This window comes from Dromiciops gliroides, chromosome 1, assembly GCF_019393635.1.
Source record: "Dromiciops gliroides isolate mDroGli1 chromosome 1, mDroGli1.pri, whole genome shotgun sequence".
Taxonomy (NCBI): domain Eukaryota; kingdom Metazoa; phylum Chordata; class Mammalia; order Microbiotheria; family Microbiotheriidae; genus Dromiciops; species Dromiciops gliroides.
The window spans coordinates 666,462,643-666,488,295 of NC_057861.1; the positions used below are offsets into that span (position 1 = coordinate 666,462,643).

General features: G+C 41.7%; 1 protein-coding gene across 3 annotated transcripts in view; it reads right to left on the reverse strand.

The window, feature by feature from the left end:
* Window positions 1-716: 716 nt before the first annotated feature.
* The window catches only part of CARD19 (caspase recruitment domain family member 19), a 55,998-nt gene continuing 31,061 nt past the window's right edge, over window positions 717-25,653 (reverse strand). For 2 of the 3 annotated variants that reach the window (XM_043979287.1, XM_043979293.1), the window contains exons 2-6: window positions 23,608-23,750; window positions 17,661-17,814; window positions 7,022-7,081; window positions 6,038-6,109; window positions 717-1,090 (exon numbers count right to left, since the gene is read on the reverse strand). In XM_043979287.1, the coding sequence (XP_043835222.1) occupies window positions 975-1,090; window positions 6,038-6,109; window positions 7,022-7,081; window positions 17,661-17,814; window positions 23,608-23,750 (545 nt within the window). In that variant the 3' untranslated portion in view covers window positions 717-974. The remainder of the gene's footprint in view (window positions 1,091-6,037; window positions 6,110-7,021; window positions 7,082-17,660; window positions 17,815-23,607; window positions 23,751-25,653) is intronic. The other variant, XM_043979299.1, reaches the window with a different exon arrangement.

Consider the following 25,653-nt stretch of genomic DNA (forward strand, 5'->3'; position numbering starts at 1 on the left):
AGGACTTAAAAAATCCTTTCCATTTCTAAGTATAGGCTCCCATGATCTTTGTTCCTGTTTGAAGCTCATAGGCTAGACTACTGCACATCTCCCTCTTTAGTTTCTAACTGCTGTGTTTCTCTGCCTCTTTATAGGGTCATTCCTGGACCACACTTGAATCTCCTTCCAAATATGATGTCACATATTATACTATATCTTGTCTATGAACAAATCTTATGCCTTCTGGCATGATAGACTGGATAAACTTAATTTAGAAAAAAATAATTTGGCTCTTTTGGGAATAGCTTTAAATGAAAACATACACTATTATACTCCCCCCTCCCCCACCCCAGGGTTGTAAGCATGTAGAATTTTTTATTCCAAGAGATTCAAGATAAAAACACAACAACAACAACAAATTCAAGAAGGGTTTGGCCAAATTCCTAATATACTATAGATCCATTATCCATGAGAAAGCTGTCAGGGATATTCAAGTAATTTCAGTAGTCTTTGAAAACGATATCCAGGAAGATAGTTATGTTCTCCCACAGAGGATCCACTTGGAATTTCTTTGAAATATCCCTGCAAATACTACTTGTAAAAAGCAATTACTTATCCTCAGGAAACTTTTACATCATCTTCAAGAGAAAGATGAACATATGATTAAAAAAAAGACTGTTAAGACCCATTCCCATTTAAAACTTTGTGTTTTGGATACAGTCAGCCATGCTCTAAGGTTTGAGTTAAAAGTGATTTTTATTGAAGTTATAAATATTTAAAAATAAGCCATTAAAAAAATAAATGATCTGCTCCCACCAAGAAAGTAGGGGATACAGGACTGACTCTTGGAATACACTTGCAATGATATAGTCACTGCTGAAGCAAGGCCAGGCCAGGCAATCTTTGGTATAGGAACTTTGTATCTGCTGTATGGATGGATGTATATACTCCATCAGAGAGCAAGAGATGAGAAGAGGGAGAGAAGCACATTCAGTTCATGGTTCTCCAAAGCTTTTTTCCAAGTAGGCTAACAAATAATGACTAACATGTTTTCCAATGATGATGGGAGAGAATCCTATCACTCTTCTGGTTCCCCTGAGAACTCTGGGATCTGAAAGAAAAGACAGGAGGGTAGGGGGAAGAACAAAAGAGAACACGTCAAGGGCAAAACCTCCCCAGATGCCCCCTACTCGAGATGCCTCCCAGGAAGAGATCTTTGAAAAAGACTGTTAAACAGTTATGATAATTGTTTTCCATCAGGGCTATTGTAGTCTGTGTCTCTGTGTTTTGTTTTGTTTTTTTTTTAACTTCTTTCTCCTGAACAAAAATCTTTCATTCATGAATGATGAATGACTACCACCTGCCAGGGTCTCATTGTACTCCCAGCACCTCATTTCCAAATCTCTCCTGATCAAACACAAGGTGCATCCCATGTTGGCTGGTGGCCACTTCAAATGGGCTAAACGGGGAAAGGGGTGTGGATCTCTCTTACAGATTGGCTACTACAACAGAAGCATAGGGGAAACTACCCTTGGTTCTGGTGTAAACTCTGGGGAAGTGGGGAAGATGAAACCCGGGACAGAGTGAAGGGAACAGCTAAAACTCATTTTTATCTCCCAGTCCCTAAGGGAGAGCTCATAGTTCTTGTCACTGCCCCAAAAGCTAGGTTTGTAATTATTTCTGTTGGAGAGCTCCCACTGATCACAGGTGAAATTCTCTGCAAGATCCAAAGCAATGGCATGAAAAACTCACTGAGTTAACCAAATTCTCATCTCAAAGTTTTCCAGTGGTTAAGAGGGTCCTGGGAAGAACTCGAGAAAAGAAACATCTGATGGAAAAAACCCTATTCAGTTGCTTTAATCCAACGGAATCAGAAAACGACATGACCTATAAGAGCGTCTCATTCTCAGGGAAGCCTTGATCCAAGCCGACCGTCCAGGGCTGGTCCTCCTTTATTTCCAATGTGACTAAAGAATCCCTCCCTTATGAAATTTACCAGGAAACATGACTTATAGGAGAGCTTTGTAAAGTCTGAAGTGAGCAAAATGATTATAAGTTAATTATCTAAATTATCTGAGCTACTCAATTCAATTCAACAGACCTTTTCTAAGTGACTACTGAGGGCCTTAACTAGGATGCTAAGCATTAGGGAGGAGAAGGGGAAAAAAAGGGGAAAAAAAAAAAAGAAACTTACATGATAACTTTGTTGTAGAATAGCAAATTTGTACCTAGTAGATTTGTAGTTTTGTGTGCAATCTTTTTAAAAATTATACTGTTATAGAAATGCTTGTTTTATTCCATAAATTAAAACTAAAATAAAAAATTTAAAACTTAGACAAGAAAGATTCCTTCCCCTGGAGAGGTAGTGGGTGGAGAGGTTATGGGGTGGGGAGGACTATGGCACAGACTTCAATAACTGGAATAAAAAATAATGAATGGTCAGTGCAGAAGAGGGCAAACAGAGATATACGAAAGGTCTGAGGTAGAAATTTACAATGCTGCAAGCTGCAATGGACTTATCCTTCCTCACTTAGCCAAAGGCTGCAAACTATAAACCACCAGGTGCATCAAGAACGAGGTTCCTCTTACTAGTTGTGTGATCCTGGGCTAGTCACTGAACCCTCATTGCCCCCATAAAACAAAACAAAACAAAAAACAAGGTTTCTATTGTCCTGGGTGGGATCTGGGGGCCTGCTTCCATCCACCAACTTGTCATGTGCATTTATTCAATTTCTTTTTTTTTTTTTTAATTTTAGTGAGGCAATTGGGGTTAAGTGACTTGTCTAGGGTCACACAGCTAGTAAGTGTTAAGTGTCTGAGGCCGGATTTGAACTCAGGTACTCCTGACTCCAGGGCCGGAGCTCTATCCACTGCTCCACCTAGCTGCCCCCATTTATTCAATTTCAATAGCTGTGCCTTCCCACAGACCCCTCTGTTGTTGGTCTATTTTTATGGGTCTTTTAAATAAAGTCCCCAAGTGGTCTTCTACATCATTTATTCACTCACTCGCATGTCTTTGGCACCTACTTGGTGCCAGCACTGTCCTAGATGCTTCAAAACCTGCTGCCTGCTGACTGATAGGAAAACCAAGTTAGAGAGACACAGAATCTCAGAGTAGGGAAGGACTACTGTGGTTGCTCAGTTCAAATTCTCTACCCAGTGAAGATATACCTTGTATAGGGGCATAGCCCTTGGTTTCTTGTCAATAAAGATTGACAGTTCAATTAAGAAGACAGTGCTCCTGTGTGATTATAATGATCTGAAAAAGAGAAGAGAAAGTCTATTTCCTTACCTTCTTTGCAGAGGTGGGGGACTATGGGTGTAAAACACTGCATGCGCTATCATACTCAGTTTTTTTGTTGGTTCATTTTAGTAAACTGTTTCCCATCCCTCTCTGCCCCAACTTTCTTTTTAAAAATTGTTTGTGAAAATAGAGGAAAGGTATGACCAAACAAGAGATAGAGAATATTATGAAATGCAAAATGGATGATTTTGATTATATTAAATTTAAAAGTTTTTGTACAAACAGAAGCAATGCATCCAAAATTAGAAGGGATGCAGAAAGCTGGGAAACAATTTTTATGGCCAGTACTTCTGATAAAGGCCTCATTTCTAAAATATGTAGGGAACTAAATCAAATTTATAAGAATCCAAGTCATTCCCCAATTGAGAAATAGTCAAAGGATATGAACAGGCAGCTTTCTGATGAAGAAATCAAAGCTATCTATTGCCATATGACAAAATGCTCTAAATCACTATTGATTAGGGAGATGCAAATTAAAACAACTCTGAGGTACCACCTGACACCTATCAGATTGGCTAATATGACAAAAAAGGAAAATAATAAATGTTGGAGAAGCTGTGGAAAAATTGGAACACTAATGCATTGTTGGTGGAGCTGTGAACTGATCCAACCATTCTGGAGAGCAGTTTGGAATATAGCCAAAAATATAGCCCAAAGGGCTATAAAGCTGTGCATACCCTTTGACTCAGCAATACCACTATTGGGTCTTTTCCCCAAAGAGATCATAAAAAAGGGAAAAGGACCCACGGATGTATAAAAATCTTTATAGCTGCTCTTTCTGTGGTGGCAAGGAATTGGAAATTGAGGGGATGTCCATCAATTGGGGAATGGCTGAACAAGTTGTGGTATATGAATGTAATGGAATTCTATTGTGCTGTAAGAAACAATGAGCAGGTAGAGTTCAGAGAAACCTGGAAGGACTTGCATGAACTGATGATGAGTGAGATGAGCAGAACCAGAACAACATTATACACAATATCATCAACATTATGTGTTGATCAATTGTGATAGACTAGTTTCTTCTCACCAATCCAATAGTACAAGAAAGTTCCAAAGGACTCATGATGGAAAAGGCTCTCCAAATCCAGGAAAAAAAAAAGAAACTGTGGAATATGGATGCTGATTGGACCATACTATTTCTTTTGTTTTTGGTGCTGTTGGTTTTCTGTTTTGAGGTTTTTCCTTTTTGCCCTGATTCTTCTTGTATAACATGACTAAAGCGGAAATATGTTTAATGTTATTATGTATATATAACCTATATCAGATTGCTTGCTGTCTAGGGGAGGGGGGGAGGGAGGGAGAAAAATTTGAAATTGGAAATTTTATATAAACAAATGTTGAAAACTATCTCTACATGTAACTGGAAAATAATAAAATACTTTTATTTAAAAAAAGAAAAAAGAAGAAAAGAAAATAGAGGAAAGGGACAAGGGAAATATTTTGAAATGATGGTGGGATAAAAGCAAAGGGTAGCCATATTAAAAAAAAATGTTTTTAAAAGAAGCCAGCACTCCACCTTTAGGATCTGCACACACGTGGAATAGAAAACACATCCACCAGCAACAAACAGTGAGTACTACAGACAGCTGGTGAACACTGCAGTGTACAGAGATTTTACTTGTCATGCGGTAAGGAGGAAAGGATTGCTTCAGCTTACTGGGAATCGTTTATTTAAATCATGCTAAAATTTCACTTCTCCTCCGTGAAAGAGAGGAAGGTTGTTTTTAGTTTTGTGTTTCTTTGTTTGTTTTGCAAGTAGCTCTCCTGAGTGAGGTTCCACTGAATGGATGACTCTGGGCCAGCACTATCCACCAAAGGGGACTGGGGCCCATCACCAGCCTGTTTGTCCTGAAGGTCACCTTTCCGCTGTGCTGCTTTCTAGCTGGCTTATCTCTGGGTCTGGAACACACTGCCCAGACACTGGGGCTACTCAGGACTACAGGGTGAGGGAATTAGGAGGGGTCTGACAAATGAGGATTTGAAAAGGGGGATGGGGGAATTGCATTTCCTTAGTCCAAGGGTTGGGCACAGGTTGTCCTTCATACCCTCCTGCAAAAAGACCAGGGGACTCTTGGAGCACTGTGATTCTGTGGTCCTGGGAATCCCTTTTACTTTGTCTTCCACCACTGGGATGACAGAACAAGATCCCCACAAACTAACCATCTGTTGTGTGTCCTCATGACTCACACTTTCTGTTTGGGTGAGCCCTGCAGTATCATTTTGTACATATGGATGCCACAGTAATAATAACACCTCCTATTTACACAGGACTATAAAGTTTCATAATAAAATACGTGAGAAAGAGATTTCATTTAAACTCATGGCAGGGGCAGCTAGGAGATACAGTGAGTGGATAGAGCACCAGCCCTGGAGTCAGGAGGACTCAAGTTCAAATCCAGCCTCAGACGCTTACTAGCTGTGACTCTGGGCAAGTCACTTAACCCTGATTGCCGAAAGAAAGAAAGAAAGAAAAAGAAAGAAAGGAAGGAAGGAAGGAAGGAAGGAAGGAAGGAAGGAAGGAAGGAAGGAAGGAAGGAAGGAAGGAAGGAAGGAAGGAAGGAAGGAAGGAAGAAAGGAAGGAAGGAAGGAAAGAAAGAAAGAAAGAGAAAGAAAGAAAGAGAAAGAAGACAGAGAAAGACACAGAGAGAGAGAAAGGGAGAGAGAGAGAGAGAGAGAGAGAGAGAGAGAGAGAGAGAGAGAGAGAGAGAGAGAGAGAGAGAGAGAACTCATACCCATTGCAGTATTCCATCCTACCTGGTGAGCAGTAATAAAACAAGAAAGCTAGTCCTGCAGCCACACTGAAACAAGCAAGAAAAAACATGGGACCTGAAAGGGAAAGAGGAAAGGAATAAATAAGATGTCATCTGGAATTGATCCCGCATGAATCAGCCTTCTCCCTACAAAGACAAAAAATAGAGAATCACACATGGTCAGTATGGACTGAATCACAGGAAAGAATGAGGCTCAGAAGTCATTGACATGCATGCATTTCTATTGGAAAAAAAAAAGTGGCATCCATATATTCAGAGTGGAGCAAGAGACAAGAGCGGTAACAAATGCAAGCTTTAGAACACAAATTGTTCAGCATGGGAAAGTGAAGGGCACAAATTTAAAGGCCAGAGTGGAGCTGGCTGAAAATCTGGTCCCTTCTATTGAGACAATGCGAAGGAAAGCAAAGGAGAAACAAACCCAAACCCAAACGACAGGAATATTCCAAAGTGGGGAAGATAGCGGACGAGAAGTGGGGTACAGACGGCTTCCCCCTTCTTGCCTCTCCCAGTCCTCCTCTTCCAAACCCACAAGATGAATGAAGGAAGCTGCCCATTTCGCACCCTATGAGATAACATCTGAGGTTGGGCTGAGAGGGAAAAAGAAATAGGCCGGCCTCTCAAATTAATTTTTCCTGAAAGCATCCAGATTTAGTTGACTGGTTTAGAGTTTCACCCTATCCCAGCCCTCCTCCAAGAAGACACAGCAAGTCCACTCAGTATCTCTTTTGAATACATTTTATCCGTTTGGAAAAAAAGCTTTGTTTTCTGGAAAAGCAAAGAATTTTGGTGACTGCGAGGAGGAAAAATTATGAATGATTTCCCGTTATTCAGGAATAAATTAAAACCCAGAAGAAGCAGCTTCCCATCACCATGGTGACTGGCACTTTAGAAGCACATGAAGAGAGAAGTAGATGGAGATGAAGAATTTAGTGGAAGGCCCTCCAAGGGGCTGATATGTTTTATTTACCCCTGTCATTTAGATTATATTTCTCCTTGTCAGGGTCTAGCTCTGTGGAATCTGAGGTTTCTAGAAATAAAATAATACGCCAACCATTAGTTTGGAACTTGAAGCAAAACATGCACTTTGGTATCAAGTTATGTAATAGCAAATGAAAGAAAATCATTAATAACTGCTTTTCCATTTCAGATTAAACATCACATGAATAACTCCCATTTTAAAGATACATCAATGGGGGCAGCTAGGTGGTGCAATGGATAAATCATCAGCCCTGGATTCAGGAGTACTTGAGTTCAAATCCGGCCAAAGACACTTGATACTAGCTGTGTGGCCCTGGGCAAATCACTTAACCCTCACTGCCCCACCAAAAATAAATAAATAAATATTTTTAAAAAATTAAAAAAATATATACATCAATAATGTGACACACTGGAGTGAGGCAGGGTGGAGAAAGTCTTTTTCTCTCTGGTCCTACTCCTCAGAGAGATTTAGGAAATAGGGATTCTTTTACAATGAAAATAATGCTAAAATTCAATTTTATTTTATCTATCTATTTATTTATTTTTGTGGGGCAATAAGGGTTAAGTGACTTGCCCAGGGCCACACAGCTAGTAAGTGTCAAGTATGTGAGGCCAGGTCCTCCTGAATCCAGGGCTGGTGCTTTATCTACTACACCACCTAGCTGCCCCCTAAAATTCAATTTTTTGTTTGTTTGTTTGTTTTGTTGATTATTTATTTATTTTTTTATTTTTGCGGGGCAATAGGGGTTAAGTGACTTGCCCAGGGTCACACAGCTAGCAAATGTCAAGTGTCTGAGGCCGGATTTGAACTCAGGTAGTCCTGAATCCAGGGCCGGCGCCTTACCACTGTGCCATCTAGCTGCCCCCTAAAATTCAATTTTTAAAACATTTATGAAATGCCTACTGTGTGCAAGATGAGAAGCAACATGGCATAAGGGATAGAGTCTGGAAGATCTAGGTTCAAGCCCTGCCTTTGATATCAGGCTCTACCACTGTGAGTATGACTTCTTAGTGCCTCTGAAGCATTTCTCTGAGAAAAGAAGCTATACTTGTAAATTAATATTAAATTTATAGAGGTTTGTTTCCACCCTGGAAATTCCTCACAAAGATAATATTACAGGTCTGGATTAGAAAAGGTATAAAGCATTGCAGAAACTAGATGAAGGGGGCAGCTAGGTGGCACAGTGGATAGAGCACTGGCCCTGGAGTCAGGAGTACCTGAGTTCAAATCCGGCCTCAGACACTTAATACTTACTAGCTGTGTGACCCTGGGCAAGTCACTTAACCCCAATTGCCTCACTAAAAAAAAAAAAAAGAAACCAGATGAAGGTCATACAAATACAAAGACAAAATATTTGTTCCTGCCCTCAAGAAGCTTACATTCTATAGGTGCTAACTCTCTTAAGTAACAAGAAGCATGTTCACCAGAAAGGAAGGGGGAAAACAATCAAGTGTACTGGGGGAGTTCAGCATTTTGACACCTAGTCTCCAAATCTACAGAGTCTAGACTATGGGCTGGAGAACCTATGGACTGTGACCATTGACATTGACAGTTGCTGTATAACTATGGTATAGGTTTTTTTTTGGTTTTGTATTTTGTTTTTTTGGGTTTTGTTCAAGGCAATGAGGGTTAAGTGACTTGTCCAGGGTCACGCAGCTAGTAAGTGTCAAGTGTCTGAGGCTGGATTTGAACTCAGGTCCTCCTGAATCCAAGGTCGATGCTTTATCTACCACACCACCTAGCTGCCCCAGAAGTGCTTCTTTCTTTAAAATAGAAGAAAAGGTGGGTTTCTCATTCCTCAGTCAGGAAACTGGGGCCTGAAACCATAACACTTACTATGGTATCTATATCCTCAGCTCTTAGGACAGTTCCTGGAACATGGGAGGTTATTTTAATAAACACATGCTGATTGACTAATTGTGATGCTACTGGCAAAAAAGTTCTGGTTTGCTTGGTTTAATTCATTTAAGAAATCTGATTCTTTGACCCATGGACTTACAACACTTGAATAGGTTAAAAAAAAAAAGTTTTATCCATCAGCAGAGGATACAGATGACCAACTCTCTCTCCCCAGCCCTGTCCCAATGGAGCCAGTCACTGACCCGTTTAAAAGACTTTCTATTTGAACAGGCTATGAACATGGGTCCTGGTGGGGTACAGAATGTAGGGGTGGGGGCAGACAGGGCTCTTTTTTTTTTCCTTCCTTTGGACAAAAAGCAAGCGGGTCCCAGGTCCCTACAGGGCAGAGAGCCCTAAAAGGAAGCTTCGAATACCATGTCTTTAAAAGAAGGCCGATGTGATACATATCAAATATTCCAACAACAGGCATGTTCTCATGATCCCACCCTGAGCCTGGCTCCCCGGTGACAGTCAAGTCTCTCTAGTTGCTACAGGCTTTGAAGCTCTTTTTCATGCTGATAACTGAAAACTCCCCTGGGGAGCAATATTTTCCCAAAATGAAGCTGATCAAAAACTTGCAGTAGATAAATATAACCCCTTGATCCTCTCACAAGTCCAACTATAATGAAAACTGAAGCACAAATGACATTATTTGAAATATTTATGAGGCTTTAGCATTATAATGAACTGTTTTAAAAGTATATCATCAGGGGCAGCTAGGTGGTGCAGTGGATAGAGCACTGGCCCTGGATTCAGAAGGACCAGAGTTCAAATCTGACCTCGGACACTTAACACTTACTAGCTGTGTGACCCCGGGCAAGTCACTTAACCCCAATTGCCACACATACACACACACACACACAAAGTATATCGTCTCTATCCCTAACACTGGTCAATTTGGAGAAATTAAAAAGTTCCATTCACCAAAATGGTCCCAGGACCACCATTAACTCCTTTAACCCTAACAGACAGATAGATGGACGGACAGACAGACAGACAGACACAGACACACACACAGACACACACACCCCCAGGAAGTGAAAATGAGGACCCAAAAGAGAGAGGAGTAACTTTCTTCTTCTGGAGCTCCATGTGATTGGAAGAAAGGGACCAAATATGTGACCTGGCCCCACCAAAAAAACAACAATACATAAGCCCAACAATTTTACAATCCTCAATTAAGAAATTTTTAATCACCTAAAGTGCTAGGGTTAAGTGACTTGCCCAGGGTCACACAGTTAGTACGTGTCAAGTATCTGAGGCTGGATTTGAACTCAGGTCCTCCTGAATCCAGGGCCACTGCTTTATCCACTGTGCCACCCAGCTGTCCCTTTTTAATTGACTTTTCATTAGAAAGCCTTTGAAAATTGTTGTCAAAGAATTGTTGTTCTTTCATGCTAATAAAATGTGAAGGTAAAAATTTTAATTTTAAGTTTCCCTATTTTCTAGGAGGCATAGTAGATAGAGTGCCCAGCCCACAATCAGGAAGACTCATCTTCCTGAGTTCAAATTTGGCCTCAGACACTAGCTGTGTGACCCTGGGCAAGTCGCTTCACCCTGTTTGCCTCAGTTTCCTCTTTGGTAAAATGAGCTGGAGAATAAAATGGCAAACACTCCAATATCTTTTTTTGTTTGTTTGTTTGTTTTTAGTGAGGCAATTGGAGTTAAGTGACTTGGCCAGAGTCACGCAGCTAGTAAGTGTGAAGTGTCTGAGGCTGGATTTGAACTCAGGTCCTCCTGACTCCAGGGCCAGTGCTCTATCCACTGCGCCACCTAGCTGCCCCCCCAATATCTTTAACAAGAAAACCCTAAATGGGTTTGTGAAGTCGGACATGACTGAAAAACAACTGAACAACAACCATTTTCTCATGAGCAAGATGAAAAAAAGGAACCCTCTCTGACATTCTTAATATGCTGGAGGCTACAAACAAACTCTCAAACTAGCTTTCCAATTATAAGTAGAGATCAGGTAACTTAGTGGGTCCAAAGCTCTCTCAACATAGCTGCCATGGTAGGCTATCCCTACTACTGGAGGGGAGAGAAAATTGTCATTCCATTTCTCATTCCCTTTGCAAAGCATCCTTTCAGCATAGTTTATGCTTAGTCAGTCAGGAAATAAAATTGACTTGCCTTTTTCTTCTGCGATATCTTCATGCCACAGTAATCTAGCTACAGGTGGTAAAGCATGGGGCCCATTCCTGTTGCTTAAATTACTCTGAAAAAGTTAATTCACAAAATCAGGCTCTTAATAGGCTATTACTTGGGTTTCATGTGAAGATAGGGCTACAGGTATCTTCAGCCCTGAATCATATATCTTTTTAATTTAATTTTTTTTTTTTTGCGGGGCAATGAGGGTTAAGTGACTTGCCCAGGGTCACACAGCTAGTATGTGTCAAGTGTCTGAGGCCGAATTTGAATTCAGGTCCTCCTGAATCCAGGGCCATTGCTTTATCTACTGTGCCACCTAGCTGCTCCCCCGCCCCACACACATACTTCACATATCTCCAGGTTCTGTGTCCATATAAACCTCAATTCTGGGACAGCTAGGTGGTACAGTAGACAGAGCATCAGCCCTGGAGTCAGGAAGACCTGAGTTCAAATCCGGCCTCAGGCACTTACTAGCTGTGTGATCCTGGGTAAATCACTTAACCCTAACTGCCTCCAAAAAACAAAAACAAAAAAACCCCTTCCAAATAAAATGGAAAACACTCCAATATCTTTTTTTGTTTGTTTGTTTTTAGTGAGGCAATTGGGGTTAAATGACTTGCCCAGGGTCACACAGCTAGTAAGTATCTAGGGTCTGAGGTCAGATTTGAACTCAGGTCCTCCTGAATCCAGGGCTGGTGCTCTATCCACTGCACCACCTAGCTGCCCCGATTCTATCAGTTTCTATCCTGAAGTAATTTATGTTCTACTGGGGGTGATACAACACATTGACAGGTAAATACAAGATAAATTAGGGAGGGAGCTAATAAATAAGGGATTATAAAAAGCTTGGGGGGGGCACCTGAAATGAGCCCTGAGTGAGGCTAAGGATTTTAAGAGGGAGAGGAGAAGGAATCTTATTCATCTTCTAGTCTAATTACCTTGCTTGATAGAAGCCAAAACTAAGGACCAGAGGCCTTCCAATGTCACAAAGGTAGTAAGCAAATCTAGAATAGATTCCACGGTATCATGTAGCATGATGATGATGATGGTGGTGGTGGTGGTGATGATGACCAAGCATTTATATCTCTTTAAGTTTTGCAAAATACTTTACAAATATGTCATCTTCTTGGACTGTATGTTTTACAATCCTCATTGTTTTATTTTGTTTGTTTGTTTTTTTGGTGAGGCAATTGGGGTTAAGTGACTTGCCCAGGGTCACACAGCTAGTAAGTGTTAAGTGTCTGAGGCCAGATTTGAACTCAGGTACTCCTGACTTCAGGGCCGGTGCTCTATCCACTGTGCCACCTAGCTGCCCCACAAATGTGTCATCTTCACAACCACCCTGGGAGGCAGCTGCCATCATGATTCCCATTTTATAGATGAGGAAACTGAGGCAGATAGAGGTTAAATGAATGAACCCAGGCACAACACAGTGTCTGAGACTGCATTTGGACTTGGGTCTTCTAACTCTAGGGTTAGCTGTCTATCCACTGGGCCATCAAGCTGACATAGCACAGGTGGTTTATTCTCTCTTTTGTTTTTTCTTATTCAGACATGGTATGCCAATTATAGGGACATTGCTGACCTTCAAAGAAGACAATAAAAAACGAGCACTACCAAAACTGTGTGGACCTTGGGATCACTATTAATATCAGTTGCCATTTGCCCAGTTTCCAAGTTTGGAAATGTTGATAAGGTTCACTCAAGGTTCTGTCTTCCTCTCTCCATTCTCTTTCTTTAAGTGATTTCATCAGCAACAACATCAGCACCACCATTACCACCATCTCCATCATTATCATCGTCATCACCACAACTCTCGTTGTCATCATCGTCATCGTTTTCATCATAGCTAGCATCCAAGATCTGCCAAGTGCTTTACATCTATCTCATTTGATTGTTTCATATTATCCAACCATGTGGATGACTCCTCAAACTACACCTCTAGACCTGATCTCTCTGTTGAGCTCCAATTCCCTATCTCCACTTGCCTGTTTCACATTTCTTTTTTCTTTTCTTTTCTTTTTTTTTTTTTGGTGAGGCAATTGGGGTTAAGTGACTTGCCCAGGGTCACACAGCTAGTAAGTGTTAAGTGTCTGAGGCTGGATCTAAACTCAGATCCTCCTGACTCCAGAGCCGGTGTTCTATCCACTGCGCCACCTAGCTGCCCCCCTGTTCCACATTTTTAAGAAAAAACTTCTATTTCTTCCTCCCCCAAATTTCCATTCCTCTTTCCAACTTCCCCATTTTTATTAATGGTAACACTATCTCCTCCCCCTCTTTTCCAGTCTTAAAACCTCAGTCATCTTTGACTCATCCTTCTCCCTCACCCAACATATCTAATCACTGAAGTCTTTTGCAATTTCTCTGCCATCAGTCTCATACTTTCCCCTCCTTCTATCACATCTCTTCACCCGAATTGTTTTATACTTGGATTACTTTTTTTTGTTTGTTTTTGCAGGGCAATGGGGGTTAAGTGACTTGCCCAGGGTCACACAGCTAGTAAGTGTCAAGTGTCTGAGGCTGGATTTGAACTCAGGTACTCCTGACTCCAGGGCCAGTGCTCTATCCACTGCGCCACCTAGCCGACCCCTTGGATTACTTTTAACAGACTCTAAACTGGTCTCCCTGCAGCCAGGCTCTCCCTATATAATCTATCTTTCACAAAACCATCTCTATAGCACCCCTTTAATCATTAAAATAAAAATTTAATCAAATTAATAAATAATTAATCATAAATCTTCAATGGCTCCCCATTGCCTATAAACTAAAGTCCAAACTCCACTGCCTGGCATTTAAAGTCTACCACAATCATTCCCTGACCTACATTTCTTCAGTTTCCTTGTCTGTAAAAAGGGAGAAAATAATGTCTATAAAGTGACCTGTGAAGTAACTTGAGCAAGTCTTTGGGACTCTAAATTGCAGAGAAGGAGCCAACTTGCATTGGTAGAGGAAGTTTCCTCATTCAAGAATTCCTTATACCTGGTCCAGTCCCCATCCCTATCCCTAAAGTAAATAAAAAGTGAAATAAACTGACCTTAAGATGAAGGATAACCAAATAACTTTCTGCTACAAACTCGGGCATTACTTGGATTGACCCCAGAACAGACTCAGGTGAGACATCACCAGCTCTTTCACAGTCCCAATGTCTGAAGGCTCTCCTATCTCCTTCCCCTGGAAGTTTATTTTTAAAATGAATAACATTGGGTAAAAAGAAATCAGACAGAATGTTGGGACATAAGCTCTCCTATAAGAGGAGGTAGTTTGAGAAACAGGAGGTAAGAGGGCTTTCTGAAGAACTGAATCCTACTGGTCTACTTTGCATCCTATTTGGAGTAAAGCTACTTTAGCCTTAAAAGATTCAAAGCCAAAAAACCCCAAGTGAGAGCATGGTGGTAGAGAAGTAGAAAGATGAGTGGATTTGGAACCAAAAGTCCTGGTACCAAAGCCAAAATTTCAGGCTCTCTCCCTTACTGCTTGTGTGACTGTGGCCAAGTCACTTAACTCCTTTGGGTCCTAGGTTCCTCATCTGTAAAATGAGGTTGGAGTAGATGAAATCTTCCAATCCTCTTATGATCCTATGTGTACTGAAATAAACAATGATTTTAGCAGTTATCAACAAATATCTGCTGTATTAACTCTAGATGGGGAACTTGAAAAATAACCCTTTGATCTCCATGGACCTATACGCAACACTTTGCACAACAGAAACTGATGTGTGTTTTCTTGGTAGTATAATATTCCAGTGATATGATGTGATATGATATTATGTGAGGTGTTGTGAAGGTGAGATGATATAAGATATGATGATGAGTTGTGATATATGATACGATACATGAGAAAATAATGGGTTTTGGAATACCCAAAGGCCCCAGCTGGAGGGGATTGATTTGGATTGACTGTATTGACTGACTCAGCTGATTGACTCACTTGAAGTTGACTTGATTGAAACCACACCTACCTGAGAAGCTGGCCCTCAAGAGGGTATGCTCTCAGAAGGTGTAGACTCTGACCTCAACATGGGACCACCCTCAAGTCCAGGGAACCAATGAATTTGGGTGATGCTAGCCAATTAGCTTGAAACAGTGTGCAAGGACTGCCTCTCCTCCGAATGAAGAAGAAGCTTCCACTCACAGTTGCTCTTGGAAACAGGCTCATGGAAGAGGACTTGAGGAAGAACCAGGCAAGGCTGGAACTCTAGGCTAGATAGGCTTTTTCAGAACTTTGTGAGCCAAGTGTTCTCTTTTTACTAATACTTGGTATGCTTTAATAAATGCCCCAAACTGGTGCTAAAGCTTCTAATTTATAAGTAACAATTATAGGGGCAGCTAGATGGCGCAGTGGATAGAGCACCAGCCCTGGAGTCCGGAGTACCTGAGTTCAAATCTGGCCTCAGACACTTAACACTAGCTGTGTGACCCTGGGCAAGTCACTTAACCCCCATTGCCCTGCAAAAACCAAAACAAAACAAAACAAAACAAAAATGTAATATGCACTGTTGGACATAGACCTAGAGGGACCTTTTTCGAATTTGTAGCTGATCAGACAATCCCTGAGAAGCAACTAGGTGACTCAATGGATAGGGTTGTGGGCCTAGAGTCAGGAAGACCTGAGTTCAAATCCAGCCTCAGAAGATTCCTAGTGACCCTGACTAAGCAAGTCACTTAACCTCTGCCTGCCTCAGTTACCTCATCTCTGAAATGGAGATAATAATAAAAACATCTGTCTCCCAGAGTTGTTCTGAGGACCAAATGAGATGATATTAATAAAGCACTTTGCAAACCTTAAGGTGCTATTTAAACGCTAGCTATTAACACATGACACAGCAAAGATGTTGGAACAAGGGAAGTGACAGACCTAACTATGCACTGGGCTGGTCATGCCACAAGTCCATTTCTAAGCTCTAGCTTTTGGGAAGGACATTAACAATCTAGAGCAGAGGCCTAGAAATCATGCCAGAAGAAGGCACTGAAGGTCTTTATTTAGTCTGGAGGAAATAGTGGGAGATCTATCACTGTTGTCTTCCTTTTTCTTTTTCTTTTTCTTTTTTTTTTTGCGGGGCAATGGGGGTTAAGTGACTTGCCCAGGGTCACACAGCTAGTAAGTGTCAAGTGTCTGAGTCCGGATTTGAACTCAGGTCCTCCTGAATCCAGGGCCGGTGCTTTATCCACTGCGCCACCTAGCTGCCCCCTGTTATCTTTCAATACGTGTAGAACTATCATGGGCTAGAAGGATTAGAATGATAGTATTCTGTCTGGCTTATGAAAGAAGAACTAAGGTCAACTAGGACAAGTCCCTGGGAAGTAGATTTTGGTTTGAATTAAAGAAATGACAATTTTCCAGCAGTGGAAGGGGCAACCCAATGAAATAGTGAGTGTTCCATCAGTAAATTCTCCAAGTAGAGAATGGTTAACCATTTGTTTGGGATGTTGTAGTCAGGATTCTTATTTAGGAATGGGCACAGCTTGGGGGGCATCTAGGTGGTGCAGTGGATAAAGCACTGGCCCTAGATTCAGGAAGACCTGAATTCAAATCCAGCCTCAGACACTTGACACTTACTAGCTGTGTGACTCCAAGTTACTTAACCCTCATTGCCTTGCAAAAAAAAAAAAAAAGAAAGGAATGGGCATAGATCAATGATCTCTTAGGTTCCTTTTAGATCTGGGAAGCTATAATCAGCCAAGGAAATACCTGTGTTGCTAGATATCCCATGCATGTATGTGTGTGTGTGTGTGTGTGTGTGTGTGTGTGTGTGTGTGTCTCTCTCTCTCTCTCTCCTCTCTCTCTCTCTCTCTCCACACACACATATCACATACACATATATCATACTAGAATGTCTGTTTCCTAAATGATATTTTTACATGTCAAACAGAAATCCAGATTTTTCCTTTGTGTTGTTAAATTCTACCCAGAATTAACTGAAAAGACATTTTAGACATTAAAAAGGAAAGTAGCCAGGCAGCTAGGTGCTGCAGTGGATAGAGCACCGGCCCTGGAGTCAGGAGTACCTGAGTTCAAATCCGGCCTCAGACACTTAGCACTTACTAGCTGTGTGACCCTGGGTAAGTCACTTAACCCCAATTGCCTCACTAAAAAAAAAAATAATAATAAAAAGGAAAGTAGCCAGGCCTCAGCCGCCTTTTCAACTCAAGAGCCACATGGGCTGCTGTTAAGTTCTCTAGACCCAAAGCAAAGGCTCAATCCCTCCCAGTCCCTGATTCAGTCAGTTCAGATGCCAAACTCCAAACAGCCTGAATTCCCTCAGCTCGTTCTAAACCTGGAATTTCTTCTCATGCTGCCCCATTATCCATCCCTCCCAGAAGCACTGTGGAGGAGAGAGATGGGCTATAGACAAAGCATCCACAGGAGAGCAACAGGGCAAGCAGATAAAGTCAAAAGATGCATCTCTTTTGGTTGCTTTGACATTCAGGTACTTAAAAAACAAGTAGAGTTGCAACAACAGCAAGTAAACAGGTTTAAAAAAAACCACCGCACGCACTTAATTCTGAAGCTAAATGCAAATGTTCGAGACATGGCAGCTGCTAAATGTGACTTCAGGACAGCTCTCGTGGCTTATACTTACTCATGGCTTTCCTGCTGGGCAGGCTGCCGTACAGATGTTGGGCATTGATGTAAAGAGCCCTGTAGAATTCTTGGCAATCTCTTTCACCTTTCCTCTGCAGGTGGGTCAGGAGGTCAGATAAACGCACACGGACAGATGTTTTGGGGTTCCGGAACTAAAAGTCAGAAAGAATGATTAGGACAGGGTCTAAATTCAAAAGCCACCTGCACAACAAAACCAAAGTCAACATTGTGGGTGGTGCTCTGGATAGCGTTCTGAAGGCAGGAAGTCTTGAATTCAAAGCCAGACTTGCTGGGTAACCCTGGGCAAGCCACTTTGCCTCTGTCTGCCTCGGTTTCCCCATCTGCAAAATGGAGACAATAATAGCACCCATCTCCCAGGGTTGTTGGAAGGATAAAATGAGATAAAATTTAAAGTGGTTTGTAAACCTTTAAGTGATATGGAAATGCTAGTTGTAACGATGATAATGGATGGATAAAATGAATCACTTAAAAATGAGAAGGAATGTAATCTGGATGGCTGGAGAAGGCACCTACTCTGAGGAGACTATAGCTCAGTCAGAGCATCAGATGATTAACAGCCATTTCACTTTTCTATGGTGCTTTGAGATTTATGTTTTCCTCACAACAACCCTGAAAGGTAGGTTGTAGGGGTATCCTCATCTCCATTTTATTTTATTTATTTATTTTTTTGCAGGGCAATGAGGGTGACGTGCCCAGGGTCACACAGTTAATTTTAATTTTTTTTAGTGAGGCAATTGGGGTTAAGTGACTTGCCCAGGGTCACACAGCTAGTAAGTGTTATGTGTCTGAGGCTGGATTTGAACTCAGGTACTCCTGACTCCAGGGCCGGTGCTCTATCCACTGGGCCACCCAGCTGCCCCTGATCCTCATGCCTTTGTACAGGCATACCTTCGATGCACCTTCTCCTTTCCAATGCTTCTCAGAATCCCTCAGTTTCTCAAATCTCAGTTCAAATACCACCTCCTCCAAGAAACCTTTCTTGGTTTCCCTATTATCAGCAAGTAACTCCCTTCTGAAATAACTTTGCATTTATTTTGTACACAGGTATCCGTTATCTCCCTGGATTGAATGTCAACTCCCTGTGGACCATGTCTCATTTATTTTGTCTCTCTAGCATGAGCACACAGGATAGTAGTTGGCACCCTGCACCTGCTGCTCTGCCTGCTTTTGACTGCTCTGAGCAAGATGGCCCTCCCAGGACAAACTCACCATCTCTCATCTCACCACCAAGATGCTGGTGCTCAGCCTCCTCTCCCTCCCTCTGACTGCAGGGCAGAGGACCAAACTCCTCCCAATGCCTTCCTTTATAGAGGGCAGAAACTGAGCTCAAAGCACACTCCACTTTGCATCTGCTACCCTGCCTGGTTTCAATTCTATGTAACAAGATACCCCATCTGTTTTCCTGCTTCCTTCTGTATAGTCTCCCCACCCCCCCATTACCTTGTAAACTCCTTGAGGGCAGGGACTATATTTATTTTTTCTTAATTGTATCCGTATAGCTTAGCATAGTGCCTGGCACATAGTAGGTGCTTAATAAATGTTGATTGGATTGGATGGTAGGTGCTTAATACAAGCTTGATGATTGATTATAAGGCAGCAGAATTAAAGGAACTTAAGTTAGACACAATTGTAACAAAAATCTTTCAAAGGAGATTCATCTAAGATCCTAATACCTCACAGTGGAAGCAAAACTGTTTTCCATTTGCTGGGTGAATGGACTGGATAATGGTGGTATTAGCCACCCAGTGTGTGACAGCTATGACTCAAAGGAAAAGTATGAAGTTTGAATAGCCTACTCTAAGAATTCATTTTTTAAAGGTTACTTTTCAAGCATTGGAAAAACTAAGTCCCTGCTCTAGTTTCTGAGTCAAGCCCAGGGTGATGGACAAGATGTAAATTAAATACAGCTACCATGGCTACACTTTACTCCCAAGAGTACAGGGCTGCCTGGGAACCTGGGGTGCCTGAGATAGCAATTCAAAAATCACAGGCTTAGTGGCCCCATCATTGACAAGAAGGTCAATATCACTTCTGTCACTGAATAACCTTTAAGAAATTGAGGCAGGGTAGAGTCAGGAGACAAGTTCAAATCCCACCTTGGACATTTAATAATTATATGAGCTTTGGTGAGAAGCAGCCTGAGGTAGAAGACAGAGGGCCAGGTTTGGAGCCCAGATGACCTGGGTTTAAGTCAACAAAACAAGCAATAAACATTTATTAAGTGCCTACTATGTGCCAGGCACTGTGCTAGGTGCTGGGGAATACAGAAAGAGGCAAAAAGACAGTCCTAGCTGTCAAAGAGCTTACTGTCTAATTGGGGAGATCGTATGCAAACAGACATATACAAACAAGCCATATTATAGGATAAATGAGAAAGAATACACAGAGGGAAGGCACTAGAATTGAGGTGGTGGGGTGAGAAAGTCTAACCTTCAGCACATGTGGGCTGTGGATTCAGGAGGACCTGAGTTCAAATCTAATCTTAGACACTTGACACTTACTAGCTGTGTGACCCTGGGCAAGTCACATAACCCTAATTGCCCTGCAAAAAAACAAAAAATACCCCCCCCCCAAAATCATCAAGGGTGACACTTAAATTCTCAGCGCTCCAGACAAATTTTTTTTGGGGGGAGGCAGGGCAACTCTTCCTTAGAACAAAGAATTTAAAAAGAGAAAAAAAAGTTTAACAAAAATTAACCAACCTAAGTAACCAAGCCCAACATTACATGTAATGTTCCATACTCATAGACCCCTTCACCTCTCCAAAGATGGGAAAGAGATAGACTCTTTTTCTCTTCTTTGGAGCCAAGCTTAGTCATTATAATGCTACCAGAATCAGTTTTAATTGTTTTGTATGATGGCGCATTCCATTTACATTATTGTAATCTTTGTGGATATTATTTTCCTGATTATACTTAATTTACTTTGCATGCCTTCCCATGCTTTTCTGTATTCATCATATTCCTCATTTCATACAGAAAATTAATATTCTATTACATTTATATACCATAACTTGTTTGACTGTTCCCCCAAAAGATGGGCATCTCCTTTGTTTCCAGTTATTTGCTACTACAAAATCATTAGAAATATTTTGGTGTGGATGGGACCTTTCTTTTTGTCAATCACCTCCTTGGGGTATGTGAGGAAAATCACTCCTACAATCATTTTCTGGAAATCAGCAGTGGCGATGTGTCAAAGGCTCATTTATTGTCATTCTTAAGAGAATGGGCCACCCAGTGTGCAGCTGGTAGGTGACCAAAAATGGAGGCTCGAGGGCCCATTTTATCCCCTAGTCCCTAATGCAAATGAACCATCCCCTTTTTCATCATTGGTCCAATTACTCAAAGGTTACAATCTACGGACAAAAACTAGCTAATCGGAACACAGTATTTCTTAGCCAGTGGGGGAGGTGATAGAGACAATTCTTCAATTCCTCCCTTATATGGACACAGCTCAGGGTTTCCCTGAACCATGTGATTTTGTTTGGGGGAAAAGTGGGGGCGGGGAGGAGACCTTTCCCTCAAACAGGTCCAGATTGAGAGACCAATCCCCATTTCCTCACAGGAATATATTTAGCAGTGGGATCTCAGGGTCAAAGGGCATAGACCCTTTCATCACTTTCTTAGCATAATTCCAGATTTCTTTCCAGAATAGATGGACCACTGCACATCATCTTGCCCCATCATCCTACAACCTCTCCGGCATTGACTATTTCCATCTTTTGTCATCTTTGCCAACTTATGGCTATGTAACACAGCCTTTTAAAATAGACTAATAAGAAAGAAAGCATAGCATCCTGGGTAGCAAACTCAGTGTTAGGAAAACCTGGGGTTGTCTCCCCTCTGATCAACACTGGCTGTATGACTCTAGGTGAGTCACTCAACCTCTTAGTGCCCCCAGGCAATTCTCCAACACTCTAAATTGCAATCTGCACTGCTAAAGGGAATTGCCTCATCAGAAATCTCCTACACCATTGAAATCATATGTCTAGGGGCGGCTAGGTGGTGCAGTAGATGGAGTGCTGGTCTTGGAGTCAGGAGGACCTGAATTCAAATCCATCTTCAGATACTAGCTGTGTAATCCTGGGCAAGTCACTTAACCCCTATTGCCTAAAAAAGAAAAAGAAACAAAGAAAAAAATATGCCTGGATCCAAATAAATGAGACCAGTAATTTTCTGTTCAGTTTCTATCCAGTTATAAGGATCACCCGTCACTTTAAATCTCATTAACTGGAACAGTTTCCAATAGAAACCAATTAGTTGCTAAGTACTAAAGAGAGAAATCAGGTTAACAAGTCTGATGTTTAACTCCTGGGGGCTCAGCAAAAGGTTGGCTTAGACAGGCTTCCTGTCAAGGGTGGAGAGAGGTTGTGGCTCCTCTCCTCCTCAGGCAGAGAGTAAGAGCAAAGAGTGGCAAAGGACTAGCAGCTGGAGAGAGCCAGAAGTGGGGTGTGTTTAATGCTTCAGAGAGGAGAGCACTGAATATTTAGTCTATCTATTACCTTCTTAGATGATCAGAGGTGAGCTCCTGAAACTCTAGAGAGCGAATGCCCCCAAATTAAAAAGAACTGGGCTGTAAACATCTTGCAGGAGGGAGATAAGCCCTGGGACACAGTGAGGAGAGTGCTAGAATGGAAATCACAAATCCTGGGGTGAAGAGCTCATCCCCACCACCTCTCTGAAGGTGGACATACCTTCCCTGAGTCTCAGTTTCCCCATCTGTAAAATGGAGGTTTCACTTCTGTACAAGGTTGCTGTTAGAAACATTTCCCAGCTCCTTCCTTACTTCCTTCCTCTTCTTCCTTCTCTCTCTCTCTCTCTCTCTCTCTCTCTCTCTCTCTCTCTCTCTCTCTCTCTCTCTCTCTCTCTCTCTCTCTCTCCAGAGCCAGTGCTTTATCCACTGCACCACTTAGCTGCCCCCTCCCAACATTTTCTTTCCTCACCCCTCCCAGAAAGCCAAACAATTGAAAGGGAATCCTATGAAAGTTTCAGTGATAAGGGTTGGCCCCAATTCTTTGCAGACAGGGGAAGCATGGGTGTGGAACCCTGTATACACATCAGACTTTTATGATATGTTGGTTAGTTCTTCTGAATTTCTTTCTTTTCCTTCCCTTTTAATGTTCTTTATTATAAGGGAAAGGATACAGTGGGGGGGGGATGATATAAAAACAAAAGATATCAGTAAAAATGTACTTTTAACAAAACAATCACAAAATAAAGCAAAGTTCTCAGTTGTTCCAAGTGAAACTATTGGGGTCGGGTTTAGATTTCTCTAACTCCTGTGTTCATCATTCAACTCTTTCCAAAGTTACAGGTGATCTCTTAATTGCCAAATATAATTGAGGTTTTCATCTTTTCTTGATACTACTGACTACCTTCTCCCAGATATTGTATCTAGGTTTTCGTGAAATCAACTGAAAGTGCTTCTTAATTAACTTTTAGATCAAGGGTATAAATCCTAATGTCCCCATATCAAAATGATTTTGAGAACCAATGACGTTCTCCTAGCTTCTGACTATATATAGTCAATCCACTCAATGGATCAAGAGAGGTAAAAGGCTTAATTTGTAGCATCTGGGAATCTTTCCAGCTTGGCTCCAGCAGGAATGAGTAAAATCAGTCATAATTAGGAAATTTTTTTTGCAGGTGGGGCAGGGGTAGAAGAGAGAGGACAGTTCACCTGTATGGTCTAAAGTGAGGGAGAGAGAGTAGTATCCCAGGATGAGACCCTCATCACCAAAGGTGGGGTCAGATCCATCAGGCTCCAGCCTTTGGGGATGGGGAATAAGCATACCCCAAGGTAATGCCATCCATGGATACCAAGCCCACCCAGGTCTCCCTGTCCAAGTTACAGGCCTGGAGGAAAGGAAAGGCAGGTAGCAAAAAGTGAAAACAGATGCAAACATTTGCAGCAGTGCCCAATACCTTTTCTGCTTCTTTGTTGGTGAGAATTTGTGGGTAAAAACGGTTTAACTGGAGGATAATTTTATCAACTTGCTGCTCACTTAATCGACCATTGCTGGTAAGAAAAGGTGTGTCTTGAACCAGTCGGTCACAGTAAGTCTGATCTGAAAAACAAACAAACGTACATCTCTATGAATTGTCACGAGCTGGAAAAACGTGCTTTCAAATGAGCCAAGTTCACCTGTTGTGAAAGCCAAACATGCCGATGTATTTGGTAATTTCGAGGTTCCTGGATCTCATTCGCATAGAGCCACTTCAGGGGATTAGTTTTACAGGTCTCTAATCCCCAAGTTGAATAACTGGTTTGAGGAGAGGAATTCAATGTAATAAGCAATTATTAGCACCTGCTCTGTGCACCAAGCTAAGCAGATCCAAAATAAATAAAATATTGCCTGCCTTTAACAAGCTACCAGTCTAATGGGGTTGCACCTGTAGGATACGTAAGCAAAGAGCTGTAACACAAAATTCAATGCACCAGGAAGCACCAGGGAGGCACAGGGTTCCGTGTGAAGGCAAATTGGAGAAGAATCTTTCCCAGCAGGGACAGGGGAAAGGGGAAGGGGAAAAGCGCTTGAGGGAGTGGCATTTTAAGCAGAGTTTGGAAGGGTTTCAACAGCAAAATAAGAAGAGGGCATTCTGGGTATGGAGGGCCTAGCAGAAGCAAAGATACAGAGGCAGGAAAGTTTGTCCAGAATATGTAGGAATATGTAGGAAGAACAGATGGAATCAAGCCTTGGAAGACAGGGGCCCAGTAGAGGGCTTTGAATGCTAAGCCAAGCAGTTTGGATTTCATCCTAGAGGTAGCAAGGAATCATTGAAAAGTTTTTAAGCAATGAAGTGACATGATAAAAATGAGGCAGATTCAGATGCTAACTGATTGTGTGACCCTGGGCAAGTCACTTACCGTCCTTCAGCCTCAGTTTTCTCATTTCAAAAACGAGGACAAGAATAGCACCTACTTCAACAGGGTTGTTGTGAGGATCAAATGACATAACAGGTAAAGTGCTTTGCAAAACCTCAAAAAGAATACAAATGTGAGCCATTAAAATGGTGTTTTAAAGCAGGCCAATGAGCTTGATGATTAGGAAAAGACAGTTTATCTCAAATTAGGACAGGATTAAGGTGGAAACAGACTTTATTCTCTAGACAAAAGGGAGCCATTAAATGACTTTGAGCAGAAGAGGATCTTTCTGTGAGGGAAGTTAGCTATGAGGGCATTAGGACTTGATAAATAATAAAGATTTGCTGGCTGATTGGTTTTACATTCCAATATACTATGTTGTTGTTTGTCCTTTGTTCACAAAGAGGACCATGACATCAGTCATGATTTGCAGTGAATTGGATTTAAACCTCACTCACCAACCTCACTCTCTCCTCCAGAGCCATCTGGGTCCAATGGCAAGATATACATTAGGATGACTGGAGATGGTCCCAGATGTTTGAGGCAATCGGGGTTAAGTGACTTGCCCAGGGTCACACAGCTAGTAAGTGTCTCAGGTGAGATTTGAACTCAGGTCCTCCCAACTTCAGGAACAGTGTTCTATCTACTGTGCCACCTAGCTGCCCCCAATATACTATGTACTGAGGCAGAAAATGTCTGGTTCTCAGCCAAACTGAGTTTAAAGCAGACATGAAGATAGTTTTAGCTCTTACAGTGACAAACTATGAGGTTATACTGGGATGCATTTATAGGAGCGAAGACATGAAGAAACAACTGACCATCATCTCTTGTGCTTTCCATCCAAACCATAACAAAATGATTTCCTATACAATTCTGTGGACTACATTTTCTAGCCCCAAATGATTTGTCCTTGGCCCAGAACTACTAATAGAAGCTAATTACTATGACTTTCTCACTGGCAGGGTGTTTTTCCTCTGGAGACCATGGAGAGCATTCCTTTCCTCATATTCAATTCTGATACAATTTGGAATGAGTTGTCATCTGTTTTCAATAGGATGATTTCTGTCAAATCCTAGGCCTGGCCCTGCCACTAACTCATGGTATGA